Raw genomic sequence first — 18142 nt, 5'->3', positions numbered from 1 at the left:
TGCTTATCTGTTGCTAATGTATTTGCTTATTTCTAGTATGAATCTTTATTAATATGAGTTGTCTATAGTTTCTTAGTCTTTAGAGTATGGTCTTTTTTATTAGACTAAAAATTTATATACACCTATAAACAAAAAATAAAAGGCTCAATAGAGTTATAGTAACACAAATTTGATCATTCATATTGTATAGTGTAGTGAATTGGCCTTGTAGGGAAAAAAATGCAAATATCTAATTGGATTCTTGTTAATTTCAATTTTCAATTTAGTTATGGAGTTGAAATGGTTTTATTAAAAAGCCTAATAAAAAAAATTTTGCTTAAAAAGCTTATAAAAAACAAAACTTAACTAGAAATTACTAAAGCCCAATTTAATATAGGTTCATTTAAAAAAAATCTCATTTAATATATGTTAGGTTTTCTGGTTTTTAATCCAAAAAACACTAACATATACTTAACCAAACTAGTTTTGTTTGAACTGGTTTTTGGTTGAATATAAGATATATTTTCAATAAATAACATCTCCTGATTTGATTGGATTTTGAAACCCAAACTTAATCAAACCAAATCATGAACACCTTTAATATTCATTGTATAAATTCCTTGTAAATAGTATTAGAAGAATTTGAAATTTGTTTGTCTTTTCCATGAGAAATAACATTATTTTCAAAGTGTCATTCATTTTCATTACCAAAAAAATGTTATTAGATTAAAAAAAAGCATTTTTGTAATTATACAACGATACCAAGAATTGCTTTAATTGTTTTTATGAGAAACAAATAGAAGAAACATTGCATATTTGTTTATAATTTTGCAAATAGTCATATATCATAACTATTTGAGTTTTGTTCAAAAGATATAATAAAATTTTGAAAACACTTGTTGTCTTACTAGACATCATAAAAACCTTAATTATCAAACTCGAACTGGTTTAACAAGTTAATTTTAGACTCAATTGACCCGAGATTTAAACCGGTCTGGGTTAAAGAAAAAGCAAGGCAAGGAGTTGACTCAACCTAAAATCTAGGTTGACTCGTGACCCGGTTGACCAGGTAAAACTCGATGAAATTCTATGACTGACCTTACTTGTTACTCAACTTTTAAACTTTCATCTATACTCTTAAACTTTGAATTTACATTAACCACAACATTGAAGCATTTAAGATAAACAAAACCCACAAAGAAAAAAAAAAAAAAACAAGTCCTTAAAGGAAGATATCAAGAAAAATTGAACTAAAACTCACTTTTCACCATCAAAATAAAAAAGAAATGGGGGAAATAGAACAATAAATAGATGAAAGAGACATTATTTTTAGATTTGACAAAACATACGTTGGAGATAATAGAGGTTAGTGTAGATCAAAGGGCATTTATTAAGGTAGCAATATAAGAATTGAAAGGAAAAACCTTATAGAGAATGAGAGCTCCTCGAGGAAAAAAAAACAGAAAGAGAATTTGAAGTAATTTTGGGATGAAAAGTTATGATTTGGATTTAACTTGTTTAGAATAAGAAAAAGAAGGAGTGTTAAAGAAAATTTATAATCTAAGGTCCTAAGAGGATTGTATTTAAACGAGGGTAATGAATTATTATTTTTTTATTTTTGTGTTTCAAAAATATTTTAAAAATAAAATAAAATTTTTTTCTTTGTTTCAAATTAATATTGTTTTGTGTTTTTAAGTCATTTTGATGCGCTGATATCAAATATGATTTTTAAAAAATAAAACAATATATTATTTTAATATATTTTTGAGTGAAAAGCACTTTAAAAAACAATTACAACCACACTTCGAAACAAACTCTTGTCTATTTTGATCGACTCTCTTTATATAAGATTTAAGATTTGCCCTAAATGCTTTATAAATACAATAAAAACATTTTCAATCACTTCAACAAAATTTTTTTGAATAATATATATTCGGTTTTGAGATAAAAGAAAAGAAAAGGAGGAAGTAATATTAAACATGGTTGAGAATGGAGATTACTGAATGGATCCACATTCAAGGCCTTCCAAATACTTCAGTCACGATGAATTTGTGGTTTGAAAAAAGAAAAAGAAAAGAGTATTTATAAACTTAGCATCCTCAACCTCCAAGGAAATTTTGCACCGCCAGTCACCCCTCCGCGTTAAGCTTTTGAAAACTTAGCCCTGGAATATACACGTGTCTGTGGCCAACTTATGCCACATGGATAGGCCCAGGCCACGGTTGAAGGAGATATATTAGATGGTTTGTTTTTGTGTTTTTCAAGGGTTTTTTAAAAATTGATTTTTTTTATTTTTTTATTTTAAATTATTTTTTATGTGTTTTTAAATTATTTTGATATGATAATATTAAAAATAAATTTTAAAAAATAAAATAAAATTATTATTTTAGTATATTTTTAAATAAAAAATATTTTAAAAAATAACCGCAACAACATTAATATTCTAAATATAATTGCAGCCTCCACCAAATAAATTTAAATTTGACATATTTTGCTCTCTCGGAAATAGAGTTATTAGATTTGATTCCTTTTTTCTTTCCTTCATGTATATAAGATTATTAAATATTTTGTAAATTGTATTCCTTCCTTATGCATAAACATGAGATTTTATTATTATTCATGGATATCATTTTTATATAAAAAAATGAAATTACAATTTTTAATATACAAATTAATTTCTCATATTTTAAAATATAGCGTCTCACACAAAAAAAAAATAACACATTTCAACGTGTTATTGGTTATTGTTTTAATTTTTCTTTTCATTTTAGTTGGTTTTGAATTTTCAAATAAATGAAGATTAAGGTAATTGAAGAAAAAAGTGGTAGAAAAAAAATATTATGGTCAATAAAGACACTTCCTCTCGTCTCTAATTATGCCATGTGCTGCTAATCACAATTCAAAGTCCTCTCAAGAAAAATAAAATTTAAAAAATAAGTTCAGAAAAATCTTTGGAGCGTAGTTCAAAACATGTTTTCTAAAAATTTAAATTTTTTTATATAAAATTAATTTTTATATATTTTTAAATTAATATCAAAATAATCTTTTTAAAATAAAAAATTATTTTAATATATTTTTAAATAAAAAATACTTTAAAATACCTTCTAATAATAATACATAAATCCCATTAAACACAGCACACACATGACATGTGTCAAGATACACAAGGAATAGGATTAGTAAAGTAACCACAACGGATTAGTCGTGCCGCTATTGATTAGAGATTTCAAACTAGTCCCTGTTCTTTTAAATTATGCAAATGTACCGTCTAACTATGACTTAACCAAACATTCGAATAAAATTGATGGGCATGGTTTTCTTGTGTCATATATTATGAAAAAAACATACATGTTACAAAGATAAAAGACAATTCAACACGTTTAATATCATTAAATTATCTTAAAACAAATTATAAAAAAAATATAAATATCAATTTGATGAAATAATAATAACTGGTCAAACTCTAGGTTTATTCCCTAAAGGTCACCAATTCAAGTCTCATAAACCTCAGGGTCACTGAGGGTTTACATGATCGTTAACTTTAGAGTCCATATAATTAATTGAAGTACACGCAAACTGACCCAAACATCCATATTAATAAAAAAAAATAACTATAAACCTCGAATTTCTTTCCTTTACAAACATTGAGTATTTCAATAAATTTTGTAGATCATAAGCATACGATGAGTTATGAATTGAACAATATTCTCTTTTTTTTAGGGTAATAATATATTTTTATTTTTCTTCATCATTGTAATCAGTAGTATAATTATAAAATATTTGTACTTTGAGTAAAAATAATGAGCAACTTAACAGGATTATAAATATAATATCTTCAAATAATTATAAAAATCACATTACAAATAACGCATTAAAATCCAAGCCTGATACATTATTATTTTTTTTCCACTCTTCAAACACTATAATTTAAAAGTAAAATGATGCAACAAAAATGATAGGTGAACAAGAAAAAAAAAAGAAAAAAAGAAAATGGTCACGCAAATTAAGAAAGACTTGGTTGTTTGCCTAGTTCTTGAATTTAAGACAAGTCAATAGACGCGTTGGGATCAAGCCCGGCAAGGCAAGGCAAGGCAAGGCAAGGCAACAAACGACAGTCTCCAAAGTCCAACTATTTCCTAAATTCCCGAATTGTCCACGCTGATTTAACCTCCAGAAGGGAGTCAAGACCACAAAAGGATGGGGATTTTAGTCAATTGACGATTAACATTTTTTTTTAATATTAAAATCTCCCCCTCCCTGTATATGTTTTGATGGACGCATCGAAGCATGGAATTAGAATAGAGGGCCCTTTTTCTTTACAACTGCCACCCAATTTACAGAGAAGCTACGTTACTTTGTTCTTTCAGAAAAAAAAATAATTAAGCTCGTTAATCTTGGAGATGATCGAGGGATTCTATCTGTTTTGCTAAAAAGTTTTTATCGTTTTTTTTATAAATAGAACCATTTTTTTTGGAGAGAGAGGGGCATAAACGGCTAAATTTACTGGTTGTGCGGCTAGCTAGAAACAAGCGGAGATCGAGGAGGGCGATTTCGAAAGATAGTTATTGCAGGGAGTGGAGAAAAACCATTTTGGTTTTTTTCTTCTTGTTTTTGGGTTTTGATCTGATTTTTTTAGAGCAGTTGTAGAAAAACAGAAAATATATAATTTTAAAAAAATGTGGTGGATGATGAATGAAAATGGCGGCCATTACTGCTCTAAGAAGACTGATGATATCTGTGGTGATTTTTGTGGCCAGGTAATTTCGAACCCATTTTGATATGTATGAGATTTATTTAGGCCTTTTCGTTTTTTGCATTTGTATATATATATATATATATATATATATATATATATATATATATATATATATATCTGATAACTATACATGCCTGTTCTTTGAATTCTGGATTATGCCATGAAAAATAGATGTTTTGTTATCGGACTTGGGATTTCTTGGATTTTTCTTTCTTGTTCGTAGATAGATTTATTGAGTTTTTGATTTAATCTGGGACTTGTTTGAGGATTTGAAAGGATCACGGTTGAGGTATTTTAAGGTCGGGCATCTAAAAGAATAAGGCCTTTTTTTTTAATTTAATAAATAATGAATTTTCAATCTGGGCCTTTTCGATTTTGGCCGTCTGGAAGCTCTGATTATAAAATGTCTCCACTTTATCTGGTTTCAAGGATAATTTGTGTTTAAGAAGAGAGAATATTTGAGATGCTGGTTTATTGAATGATTTTCTTTGCATTCTCTCATCCATACTGGACTCGAACAGGGCATTCTGCTTTTAGGAGAAATTGTTGTTTATTTATTTATTTCTGTTACATATTCTTTTTCTACATGCTCATTTTACATCGGTTTTATATGACAATTTATTACATTGATCATCTACAAGTAATTTGGTTTGCTTTGTATTTCTTTCTGAAATCATTTTGACTTACATTGTGAAATTCATTGATCTGCAGGACTCGAGCCGAGTTTTGAGTATGTCCAGAATCAGGTGTATCCTTCGTGGCATGGATTTAAAGATGTATTTGCTTCTATTTATACTCGTGCCACCATGTGTCTATGGTATTTACATGCATGGACAGAAGATCTCATACTTCTTGCGGCCGATATGGGAATCTCCACCAAAACAGTTCAATGAAATCCCACACTATTATCATGAGAATGTGTCAATGGAGAACCTCTGCAAACTCCACGGTTGGGGAATTCGTGAGTTCCCAAGACGTGTTTATGATGCAGTGTTATTCAGTAATGAACTGGACATCCTTACTTTGCGATGGAAAGAATTGTACCCTTACATCACACAGTTCATTCTCCTTGAGTCTAATTCAACCTTCACCGGGACAGAAAAGCTTCTCTATTTTGCCAACCATCGAGATCAGTTCAAATTTGTTGAGCCCAGGTTGACCTATGGAACCGTCGGAGGGAGGTCTAGGAAAGGGGAAAACCCTTTTATCGAAGAGGCATTCCAACGAGTGGCATTGGATCGACTTATCAAAATAGCAGGGATTTCTGATGATGACTTGCTTATAATGTCAGATGTTGATGAGATACCAAGCAGACACACTATCAATCTTTTGAGGTGGTGCGATGACATTCCTTCAGTTCTTCATCTCCGGCTGAAAAATTATCTTTACTCTTTTGAGTTTCTCGTGGACAATAACAGCTGGAGAGCTTCAGTCCACAGATATCAGACAGGCACGACGCAGTATGCACATTATCGCCAGGCAGATGACATTTTGGCAGATGCAGGGTGGCACTGCAGCTTTTGTTTCCGCCGTATAAGCGAGTTTATATTTAAGATGAAAGCTTACAGTCATTTTGATAGAGTCAGGTTCAAACGTTACTTGAACCCTGAAAGAATCCAGAGAGTAATTTGCAAGGGTGCTGATTTATTTGATATGCTTCCAGAGGAGTACACATTCAAGGAAATTATTGGGAAAATGGGACCAATTCCTCATTCCTACTCAGCTGTTCATCTTCCATCATATCTTCTGGAGAAGGCGGACAAGTATAAATTTCTCTTGCCTGGGAACTGCTTAAGAGAAAGTGGGTGATTTTCTTAGATACTTCGTTATCTGTTTTTGTAAAGGCTACGTGGAGATGCAGTTTGTGTGACTCCTTTTTAAGGTTTCAGTCGAACATTTGCGATCTGTAGCAAGTGACTGGTACAGCATGCTAAATGTCAAACTAGATATGGAAATTGGAAAATGTCTGAAGAGGTGGGAAAATTCTTGAGTTTTCTGGGGTCACATTGTGTACATAGCTTTCTTCTGGAATTTGGGTTTCATTTAACCTGGTGTTTTACTAATTGGGAACTTCTTGTGATGAGACATTGAAAATAACCAAGTTGTTACTAGGTTTATGTGTATTTCCTATCATTTGTATAACCTGAATCTCTAAAGGCTCGATAAATAGTATGAGGTTTCAGTGATTTCTCCTGTACGGGGAAGTTTTGTTCTAAAACATGTTATTTTTTTATGTTATTAATTTGTTGATTTATATTATTTATTATTTTTATTTTATTTAAATCATTTATTAGTCGATTCTTTTCTCAGATTCTAATGTCATTTAAGTTAACAAAGCAAGATTGTTCTGTAATCCTTTTTTCACAAAGCTCTTCGTCCTCCCTCTTCTGCAATGCAATGAATTCCATCTAGGGCAGTATTACAATCCTTTTTAGTTCTTTGCACATTCTAGCTGCAGGGATGATTATTTTTTATTTGATTCTGTTTTGAACTAAAAAATTAACCAAACTAAAATTTATATTTTTTAATAATAAATTGAATTGAACCAACTAATTGATTCAAACCAATTATTTTAATTCGGTTCGGTTTTTTTCTTTTAAAATTGATTGGACTTGTTTTTCCAAACTATAACAAATGAATAATTTCCGAGTGAAACTTAAGGCAGAAAACCAATAGAAGAGGACAAAAGACAATAAGAAAATGCTTTTCCTGTCTTGAAAACCAAGTTGTTCCTTCTTTATAAACCAACAATCTTCAAACAAAAAGCTGATGAGAAATTTAACATTAAGCTAAGTTGTGGGAATAAAAAAAACTTATTTAAAACCCAGATCAATTTTTTCAATGAAAAGTACTTGAGTTGTCTCATTTCCAACCGCACATAACTAAGAAATCAAAGATAGAGAGAAGAGGGGGGAGGAGGGTTGGTGAGGGAAATGTGAGCAAATTAGAGAGAGGAGAGGGTGGTTGTGGTTGTGGCTTTCAGGAGAAAATGAAATTAGGGGAATAAAGTTTTAATAAATAAAAAAAGTTTTTTATATTTGGGTTTTAACTGGGGTTGAAACTTGAAATTGAACCGGTTCGATTCAATCGATTCAGACTTTTAAAACTGAAAATAAACTAAACTGGATTTTTATTTTTGGTTTTCTAATTAGTTAATTTAATTTTTTTTCTATTTGATTTTCTCAGTTAATTTTTTTATTTTCTTGATTTCATCAGTTTTTTAATTTTGTTTTTATCAACCCCTGCCAGGCAGTCTTGGTGTACTAAATGGACGGACGTGCTGCCTGTTTCCATAACTGTAATCTTTGAGGTTATCGTTAAGCTGTCGTCTACATGGTGTTCATGAGACAAATAAATAGCAGAAATTTTGTCGTGGTTTGCCTTGTAACATGCACAATGTCATAATGTTTTTCAAAATATAGATGAACCTTGACAGAAACGCCATGCCTCTCTGGCATGGAAGCTGGCGGTGGCAAATGGCAGTTGATACCAAGTTATTCCTTAGTTGGTTAGCTGCTGCTCGAATAATTAATTATTTAGCGGGTGATGATGGCCATTGACCCTACTTCTGGGTGCAGATCACAATTAGGCCTAATTTTATGTCAACCAACATTACATGATTGTCTTGCATGGCATCTCTTTTTAATATCAAATAAATAAATAAATATCTGCATCCCTCCTTGTGTATATATTTTATCAATATTCCTACAAGTTAATTTGTTTGGCAAAAACCAGTTTTAACCGGTTTGACTCGGTTTTTTTCGGTTTGACTCATTTTTTTAGGTTTGGTTTGGTTTGTTTTTCGATTTTAGGCTTATAAAACTGAATTGGTCTGTTTTTTTTTAAATTCTAATCGGTTTTTTTTTACGATTCGATTTTTTTGATTTTTTTTTTTGGTTTTTTTGGTTTAATCTGTTTTTGGTTATTTTGCGCACCAAGCTTCCTCCGGGAAAAAAACACATTGAAGGAAGAAAGAGGAATGATGGAATCAAAATCACAATCCCACCTTCTGCTTCTTACTTGTTTTCTTTGGCTTTAATACCTAAAAAGAGAGTGATATCATTCAGCAACTATACTTAGACAGATGGAAGTCGAAAGAGACCATATATATATATATGCTCACCTTCCTTCAAAAAATCTCGAGTTCGAATATTTCCTTTATAGAGAGAGAGAGAGAGAGACGAAAACCATAAGTGTCATTGCGAAGTATGAGAATATGATGCATTCTTTCAACTCAGAAGCATAATAAAGCGACAGGACTGACTTTCAAATGCATAGCACAGAAATTTGATTCTTTTTTTCTCGTAACTTTAGTAATCTCACGGATCCTGAAATTAACGACCATGTAAGTCTTAAGTGGCCATCATATGAGTAACCACAGGACTCAAACCTGAGATCATAGAGAGAGCAAATATCTTGATCCCAAGCTCTTATCATTAGATCACCACCTAGATGGTTAGAAATTTAATTCTTGATATATATGTGATGATGAATGAGATTTTGTTCCATTAAATATTAAAAAATATTAATTTAATATATTTTTAAATAATTTAAAAAATAAAAATTACCGCATAGTAAAACAACCAATCTCCCAGTCCGTTCACCATCCTTAAAAATAGTTGTTCATGTTAGATTTTCTGGGAACCTCGTCAATACTACGCAAAATTTGTGTAGAAATTTCAGGTTAGAACATTAGAGCTATCACATAGATGCATAATCAAGGCCATCTGAAATCAATATCATATTCAACCAGACGCACCAAAGCTTTGATCCTTTCTTTTCTTTCTTTTATTAAACAAAAAACCTTCATTCTTGCATTATTCCACAAAGGAATCATTCAATCTAAAATTAAGGTAGATGGATATTCTATTTTAAGACTGATAATTATTTGTTTTTCAACTAGAAATAGAGTTACACTTAAATTAAAAATCATTTGAATAATGGTTCCAGACCTCCATTTAAAAAAAGATCCAAAGAATAAGAAAGATATAATTATCAATTATATTTTATGAAATGAAAATTGACCCACTTAAAAAAAGACTTTAAATTAAAAATAAAAAATATCCAAGCTTCACTTATCAACATGCATATAAAAATAAAAAAATATATATATTTTTTAAATATTATAAAAGATTCTATTTATATTTTTTTTGTTCAAAACCCATTCCCCTGAAACCAACTCCGATGGCATATTCAAGGAATGTACTAGAGTATCCTGTCTCAAACTTGGATTAGGTGTGATTCGTCCTGACTTGCTTGAGGTAACAAGCAGGCAAGTTGATCCAAGTTACCATAAACCACAAACGAATTTGATAAAAACTTTACCAGAAAATTGGCCACCTCCTGATGGCCCTCAAAAAACAATAAAATATAGCCGTCTATGCCAGACTCTAACAGCTAGAGATCGTAGCTAGCTGTTCAGGCCAGTCTCAAGTGGCCAGAAAACGTTCCCAGACCAGGCGAACCCAGAAACTGACATACCACGACAATCTGTCATCACAGGCACACAAAATAAGGCCACGTTGTCTACATTTTTCAAGAGATAGCATGACGTCTCTCCTTAAGAAGTAATTGTGCTTGTAAAAATATCACACATGCATGCATATGCTTATTGGTTCATGTCCCAGTGAAAGAATATCCATCGCACTGTCAAATATTTTTATTGGTTGCATGTAGGTTTGTCCAGTTCTTACTAGTCAAGAAAATGAATAGATAATCATCACACTCACTCATCGGGAGGAGGGCCACCGCTCACCATCCCCTCAGATCTCTCTCTCAGCTATTTTTTCATCATTAACTTAAGTATCAGGAGCTTGTTTTGCAGGAAAGCATCAAACTAGACTTCCTAGTCTAGTAACTAGGCTAAGCACTCAAGCCCAATCAGTCGTGAAAAGCTCAATTTCTCTATGAGATTTCAACACCTCCATCACCTCCCTTAATAGAAGTTGCATTAATTCATCTGTAAATTGTTCCATCGTAATTAATAATTAGGTTCAAGGGCCTGGAAAATCTGGTTTGCGTTGAATATTCGACAAGGGATCGAATAAACTTCCAGCTGGTTTAGAGATACCTTCTGCCGCAAAAATATCTAAATTTTTCGCATTTATTTCCTCACTTTCTATATTCTTTAGCACGCACCGAGGTCGGCCGAACATAATTATTCTCATGCTAGACTTGTCATTTCAAAAATCAAAGGCGAGGCATCGGATTCGATCTTATCATCATTTAAGAATAAAACTGGGCTATAAATCTGCCTAAAACCGATACTGGTGATGTAAAAACTCAAGATATAAAACCATCAAGATGGTATTCACAAACTCTCCAGAACGTGCCAAGCAGAATCATGCCAAGCACCCTAGAAATAACTGGGAGACCACGAATGGGCACGGCCGAGTTGTAGAGCATGAGAGAGCCCCTGCAGCACGCGTTAAGGGTGGTGAGTTTGATGAAAATGTCGACGATGAAGCCGAGGAGTTCATCAAGCTAGAGCATAAGAAGTTCGAATTGTGCAGGTGGATGTCAAAGAAAGCTGGGTGAATTTGAAAGACACAAGGGCTTCCACCCCACTTTAAATTTCCTGTCATGTATTTCTATTCTGCTCCTTGATTATATATCCAGCTGAATAATTTTATATGTTTCTAGTCCATGCGGTACGCATACATAATTGAGAATGATATTCATATCATATGTTGTACTAATTAGTGATCATCAATAATGGTGATTTCTTAAATATGATTTCCTCCTCTCATTTTCGGTTGTTTTCCTTTCTGATTTTTAAATATGAATTCGGCCCAGCTGAATTTAATTAGAAGCTTGGAAAAAAAGTCTAAAATATATTATAAATATTCTTGAATATAATTTTCATTGATGCATCATTGGATAAGTTCTATCATAGAATATTTCAAAAACAAAAATGGTTAGCAATTAAAAGATTTTTAAAAATTTTTGAAAATACAAAATATATTTTTCACATTTCATCAGTCTAAAAATGTTTGAACGATAGCATAAAAGATATGTACAAGATACAGAGCCGATTTAAACCAAGGATCACTTGGATAATGATCCAAGACCTTCACCAAATAAATAAATAAAATATATTTATTAATTATACTTTATAAAAAATAAAGATTATTTATACTCAACGAAAAAACTTTTGAGTATGAAATAAAAATTGCCTGAAACCCCCCTTGTTAAATATATATTAAAAAGATATTTCTTAAATATTTTAAAAATCACATTTATATAGTTTTATATTATATACTCATTTAACCTAAGTTAGCTCTGAAGAAATGTTTCACACCCCTTAATTTTTTCTATACTCCTAGCTTTTTTTTTTTTGTGTGTGCTTGTAGCCTTATACACAACTTTGCTTCCACATAATATAAAAGCAAGATCATAACAACCTTCTCTCTAATTTTGCAAAAAACACAGTTACAGTTTTTATTAAAAAAAATAAAAATAAAGTGAACACAATTAATATTCCTCCAAAATTCTCAACACTCGTGAACTAAGACGACGACGACGACAGCCAAAAAAAAAAAAAAAAAAAAGACATAAAAGTGAACAGTACCATTAATATTCCTAAAAAATCCTCAACACTCATGACCCAAGACAAAATTTATGAATCTAATTAAAGGTTAGATCGACAAAGAGGGCAGGTAGCATGAATGTTATCAAACCACTTGTCTAAACAACCTCTGTGGAAGAAATGCTTGCAAGAAAGCTCGCTCACCTCCTCTTCAGCTTCAAAGCCACAAAGGCACACACAGCATTCCATTGCACTATTCCTAGCACCGCCATCATTCTGGTTCAAATACTTGAACTGGGTTATTGATATTCTTCTCTCTCTCGCATTTTCTCGACGATACTCGTCTGGTTCTTCCTCATGATCTGGCGGAGTCCAATTTGCACCCACCACTAATTGCAGCACTGACCTCACCATGCTCTTCAGCAGAGCAACTGATAAGACTGTGTTCATTACCAGCACAGGCAGCACTCCTTCAGCTGCACCAGGGAAACTTGAGAGCCCCATATATATATATCCAGCTCTCTCCTAATGTTTCAATAGCCCACCAAGGCAGAAGAAAAGCACCCGTCTTGTAAATTCTGGCGAGAGGACAGAGCAAGGAATATCTGCGCAAGCAAATTAGTCACCTCCACAAACCGAGCTCGAATTATAAACTCAGTCGTCCTTGAATTAGGTTGATCCTCGATATAAATGCATAGGCCCATCCTAAACCACCAGTATGTTAACCCAGGTTCATTGGCCTCACCATGACGAGCTACACGTGGCGACACGTGTAGGGCTTCTGGAAGTGGAGATTGATGAGTGATTGTTTCAAGGATAAATTACACATGTAGTCCCTCAAGCTTCATTGTTTGGTCACACAAGCACCTATACTAAAAAACAATTGGGAAACCGAAACTATACTTTCAATATCACGCGTGTCCCTCCGTCCGGATCCATTGGTAAAAGGCACAGGATAATGCCACGTGTACATAAAGATTGAAAACAAATAACAAAATTAAGTTTACAATAATTTGAATAAAAATAAGTAGCAAAAGATAATTTATTTTTAGATTAGAAGGTAAATAAAACTAAAAGAATCCAATTTTTATGGAAATATGACAATTTATTAAAAATAGATAACCGTGTTTAAAAACAACATCTTATGATTTTTATCAAATGAAATTAACGGTTGAATTTTAAAAGAAATCACAATCTTTAATTTCACAAAAAAAAAATTATTTTTTAAAATTAAGTAAAAATTCCAATAATTTGATTTTCTTTATTAATTAAAATTTTAAAAAATTAATTTTTTTTTCACATAATGATCAATGGAAAAACACAAAGCCACTGACAAACAAAATTAACACAAGAACAATAATTACTACAGTAGAGACATAGTAATCAAACCAATCATTAAAAAAAGGGTTCGTGATGTGTATCATAGATGTTTTAATGAAAATTATATTTAAGAACTCATATAAAAAGGCATCTTTAAATTTCTTAATTTACTTTTAAATTATCATTTTTGTAGAGTGATTTAAATAATTGATTAAATATATATATGAATTGTTTTTGTAAGGGATAACCTTGACCAGAATGTGAAACTTGAGGGACCACATAAGAATGTGATTTAAATTTTAAACCAGCATGAGGCACGCAAAGAGAGAAATGGGGGCACGTGTCTTTGAGCTTTTGTGTAGGCCAATGATGTTGTGCCTGATGGCAAGTTTAGAGACCTCTCAGTTAAGTGGAAGTTTCTTGATTCCTGGGATTGGTGTGATGTCTCGGTCCCACCTTTTAATGAGCTGGACTGGGACCCGCCTTTGATGTCTGTAATTCAATCCTCTTACCATGCGATGCGTTTTGTTGAGCAAAGCTGAGGATGAGAGGTACGATTACGATTATCTCTGCAAACCTTGTCAAAGAACATATAGCAAGTTTATAAATCAGTTTGCTGCGAGACCTAAAAAAATTTTAGATTTGGTTTGGTTAGCGTTTTAGAATGTTTATGTTTGACAATACGGTGCTTAATGTTTTTTAATAAAAAATATATGAAATGATATATTTTTAAATTTTTATTTATTTTTATACGAGCATATAAAAAAAATAAAAAATAAAAAAATCAATTTAATAATTTTAGGGGTAAAAAACAATTTCAAAAACAAATACAAGCATAAAACAAACACTTTCTAAAAATATAAAGGATAAATATATTGTAAATAATAAAAAGCTATTTCATAATGTTTTTATTTCACGTTGAAAAAAATAATTTACTTCCTATGAATATAAAGTATGTATAAAGCTTTTTATCTCACATTAAAAAAATAAGATCTTCATTTAGTATTTATATAATGAACTTTGATATGAGATATTAACCAACAAAGAAATGATAGTGGCTTCGCACACATAAGGTTGAGTTGAGCAAGCAGAAAACCTCTGATTGCCCTCCCTATGTTAGAGGCAATGCCTATACTTTTTAAACTTTTTGTCTCCAACAATACTTTGTTTTTGGCCCTTAAACTGAAACTATAATTTTAAAACAATTAGAATTAATTTTTTAATAGTCACAAAATCCTAATAGCTTTTTTTAAAAAAAACCTTTTTTCTAACAATTACAACTTTTTAATTTTCTAATATCTTTTTTTTTACAACTCTTTAATTCTCTAATTTATTTCTTGCCTAGTTATTTCATGCTAACAGCCTATATATACCATGCACTCTTATAATCAAAGTGTGCCGAAAATCATTTTATTTTCTTGTGTTTGTAAAACTTGCTGGTATTTTCTTTCGCTCTTGAGCTAGATATATTTGTGACCCTCATATTAGAGAAGGAACTTGTTGAATCCTGTAGGATAGCCTTGTGTTGAGGAAATATCCTTAGGACAGTGTTTGTACACGTCTCAAGTTTTATTTTGTTTCTATTCTTCATCGTATTTTATTTACAACAATCTTAAGGATATTTTAATAACATGGACAAAAATATTGATGTCGATAACATTGTTGCCCTCAACACTAATATTGTTAAGAACTCTACTATTACCATCTCTCATGTCGTTAACTTTGTTGTTGCTGCTACCACTATGTTATTAGCTAAGTCATTCCCTAGTATTTCAAGGATTGAGTTAGAAGGTAGCAAAAAAGGATTTTGTGTGTCCTTGACATGAATGAAGTTGCTTATGTTCTTATCAATCCTAAAACTAGTGATAATGCCGAACCATGGACACATGAGAGCAAGGTTTGTAGAAACTTCATTTTAAGCACTATCTCCCATGAGTAATTTGTATGTATTACAACTACAAGGAAACAAATGATATATGACACTATCTCACATGAGTTATTTGATGAAACTTATATTGAAGAAGTGAGAAGGAGTAAGAAACAAAGAAAAAAAACTTCATTTGAAAATAATTTTTTCACTTACATAGTAGATAAGGATTTAAAGACCTACTCTGAAGCTATCTCTTCTTCTGATCCTTTGTTTTGGAAAGAAACAAATAAAGTTAAGATTGATTCGCTTTTACAAAATCAAAAGTGAGATATTGTTGATTTTTCCCCATGTGCTAAACCTATTGGTTGCATGTGGATTTTTAAAAGAAAATATTTTCCTAATGGTTCTATAGATAAATACAAAGTAAGATTAGTTACAAAAGATTTTACTCAAAAATAAAATATGGATTATTTTGATATCTTTTCACCTGAAACTAGAATTTCTTTAACTAGAGTTTTAATTGATTTAGCTTCAATTTATAACCTTTTTATACATCAAATGAATGTTAAAATGACTTTTCTAAATGGTAATCTAGGAGAAGAGATATATATTTTACGACCTAAATGTTGTTTAGTTCTTGGATAAAAGAATAAAATTTGTAAGTTGAAAAGGTCTCTATGGCTTAAAGCAAGCTCCTAAATAGGATAATGAGAAATTTGATCAAGTTGTTTTAAGTGATGGTTTTTCTTTAGTTAGAGTGGATAAATGTTTGTATACTAGGTCTATTGATAATAAATATATGATCATTATTTTATATGTACATAATATGTTTGTTTTTTGTACTAGTATGAATGTCATGTATAACACTAAACATTTCTTAATCTCTAAATTTGATATAAAAGATATGAGTAAAGCTAGTGTAATATTGGATATTAAGATTATAAGAAGAGACAATAGTATAATGTTAGCACAAGAACATTATGTAGAGAAACTTATCAAGAAGTTTGGTTACTTTTATGTGACACTCGTGAGTACTTCTTATGATGTTAACACTCAATTAAAGAAAAATAAAGGTGAAGTTATTGCTCAGCTTGAGTATGCTCAGCTTATTGGGAGTCTAATGCATACAATGTGTGTAAATATAAACAAAAACTCAATCATAAGCATTGGGCGGCGATAGTCCAACTAATGAAATATTTGAAAGGTATCATTGACTATGGTATTCTATATAGTGGATTTCTCACTGTATTAGAAAGACATAACAATGCTAACTGAATTTCAGATTCAGATGAGATTACTAGTGGTTATATATTTATTCTTGATGGTGGTGTAGTGTCTTGGAAATCGTCCAAGCAAAGTTTAATCGCTCGATTTATCATGGAGTCATAATTTATAGCTTTAGAATCAGTAGGAAATTAAGTTGATTGGTTGAGGAATCTTTTAATTTAAATTCCATTGAGAGTAAAACCAACACATTCTATATCAATGTATTGTGATTGACAAATGATAATAACCAAAGAATAAATCTTTCAATGGTAAAAATCAAAATATTTGATTAAGACACGATGTTATAAAGCAATTGTTAAACGATGAAATTATTTCAATTGATTATGTGAAGTTTGAAATGAATTTGGTCGATCCTCTGACTAAACCACTTGGTAAAGAGATGATATAGAAACATCGAGATGAATAAGACTAATGTTAATTAAAAAATCAAAATGATGGTAACTCAACTTATGTGATTGGAGATCCTATGAATTAGGTTGATATGAGTGATAACAAAGTCATTTATGATTCAATAGCATTATAAAACAAGTCTTTTACTCTGATATGAGAATACTGTTAGTTTATAATTAAAGAGATGATGAACTAAAAAAGTTCTTAATAAATTCCACATTCCTTATAGATAGTTTTTAAATTGTAGTGAATACTTGATGGAATCACTTATATAAGTGTGGAATGGGGCGCTCCTATGAGATACTAACAAATCTCTAGAGCATTCATGAATAACCAAGCGCATGCATGGCCTATTAGCACAAAACCGAGTTAAACAACAAGAAATTATAGGGCTATAATGTGATTGGTGAGATACCTAACTTACAATAAGAATTTTTAGTTTATAAAAGTTAAAAACTTCACCAATAATTCTATAAGTTAAATTTTATGATTTGGTTTATAGTTCATAAGACACCAGTTTAGATGTATTACACTCAATAGATAGAAATCCAACAAGCATATTCTTATTCCAAAAAAATCTTTTGAAATATATTGGGGATTGTTATAAAAATAAAGTTTGAGAGATTAAGTTATTTTTTCCTTGTGAACAGAAAGTATATATATTAATGAGCTTCTAATTCCATATTGGAAAAATAAGACCTTCTTTTTAATGTTTATAAAGTGAATTTTGATGTAGGCTAGTAACCAACAAAGATAAGGTAGTAGGCTTGTGTATATAAGGTTAGGTCGTGTAAGAGAAAACTTTTTATTAACCCCCCATACGTGAGACAACACCTATATTTTCTGAACCTTTTATCTTTAGTAATAATTTATTTTTAGCCCTTAAAATGACACTACAATTTTTTAAACTCTTAGAATTAATTTTGTAATCGCTATATGTTTCATAAAAGCTTTTTAACATTTCTAATAGCTATTTTTTGAAAAACTGTTGTAACATCAACTAGTTACAAAA

The 18142-nt window shown here is 30.9% G+C and overlaps 2 protein-coding genes across 2 annotated transcripts; one reads left to right on the top strand and one right to left on the bottom strand.

The window, feature by feature from the left end:
* Positions 1–4248: 4248 nt before the first annotated feature.
* LOC133697861 (uncharacterized) lies at positions 4249–6953 on the top strand. The gene is made up of 2 exons (XM_062120672.1): positions 4249–4736; positions 5447–6953. The coding sequence occupies exons 1-2, from the start codon at positions 4656–4658 to the stop codon at positions 6542–6544; spliced, it is 1179 nt and encodes a 392-aa protein (XP_061976656.1). The 5' UTR covers positions 4249–4655; the 3' UTR covers positions 6545–6953.
* Positions 6954–12149: 5196 nt separating this feature from the next.
* Positions 12150–12956, bottom strand: LOC133698041 (probable E3 ubiquitin-protein ligase XERICO). The gene has a single exon (XM_062120917.1). The coding sequence runs from the start codon at positions 12765–12767 to the stop codon at positions 12366–12368; it is 402 nt and encodes a 133-aa protein (XP_061976901.1). The 5' UTR covers positions 12768–12956; the 3' UTR covers positions 12150–12365.
* Positions 12957–18142: the final 5186 nt, after the last annotated feature.

Source organism: Populus nigra, chromosome 6 (assembly GCF_951802175.1).
Source record: "Populus nigra chromosome 6, ddPopNigr1.1, whole genome shotgun sequence".
In the NCBI taxonomy this organism is placed as follows: domain Eukaryota; kingdom Viridiplantae; phylum Streptophyta; class Magnoliopsida; order Malpighiales; family Salicaceae; genus Populus; species Populus nigra.
Note: the sequence above shows the minus strand (reverse complement) of the source record. Positions and strands in the feature narration are given on the sequence as shown.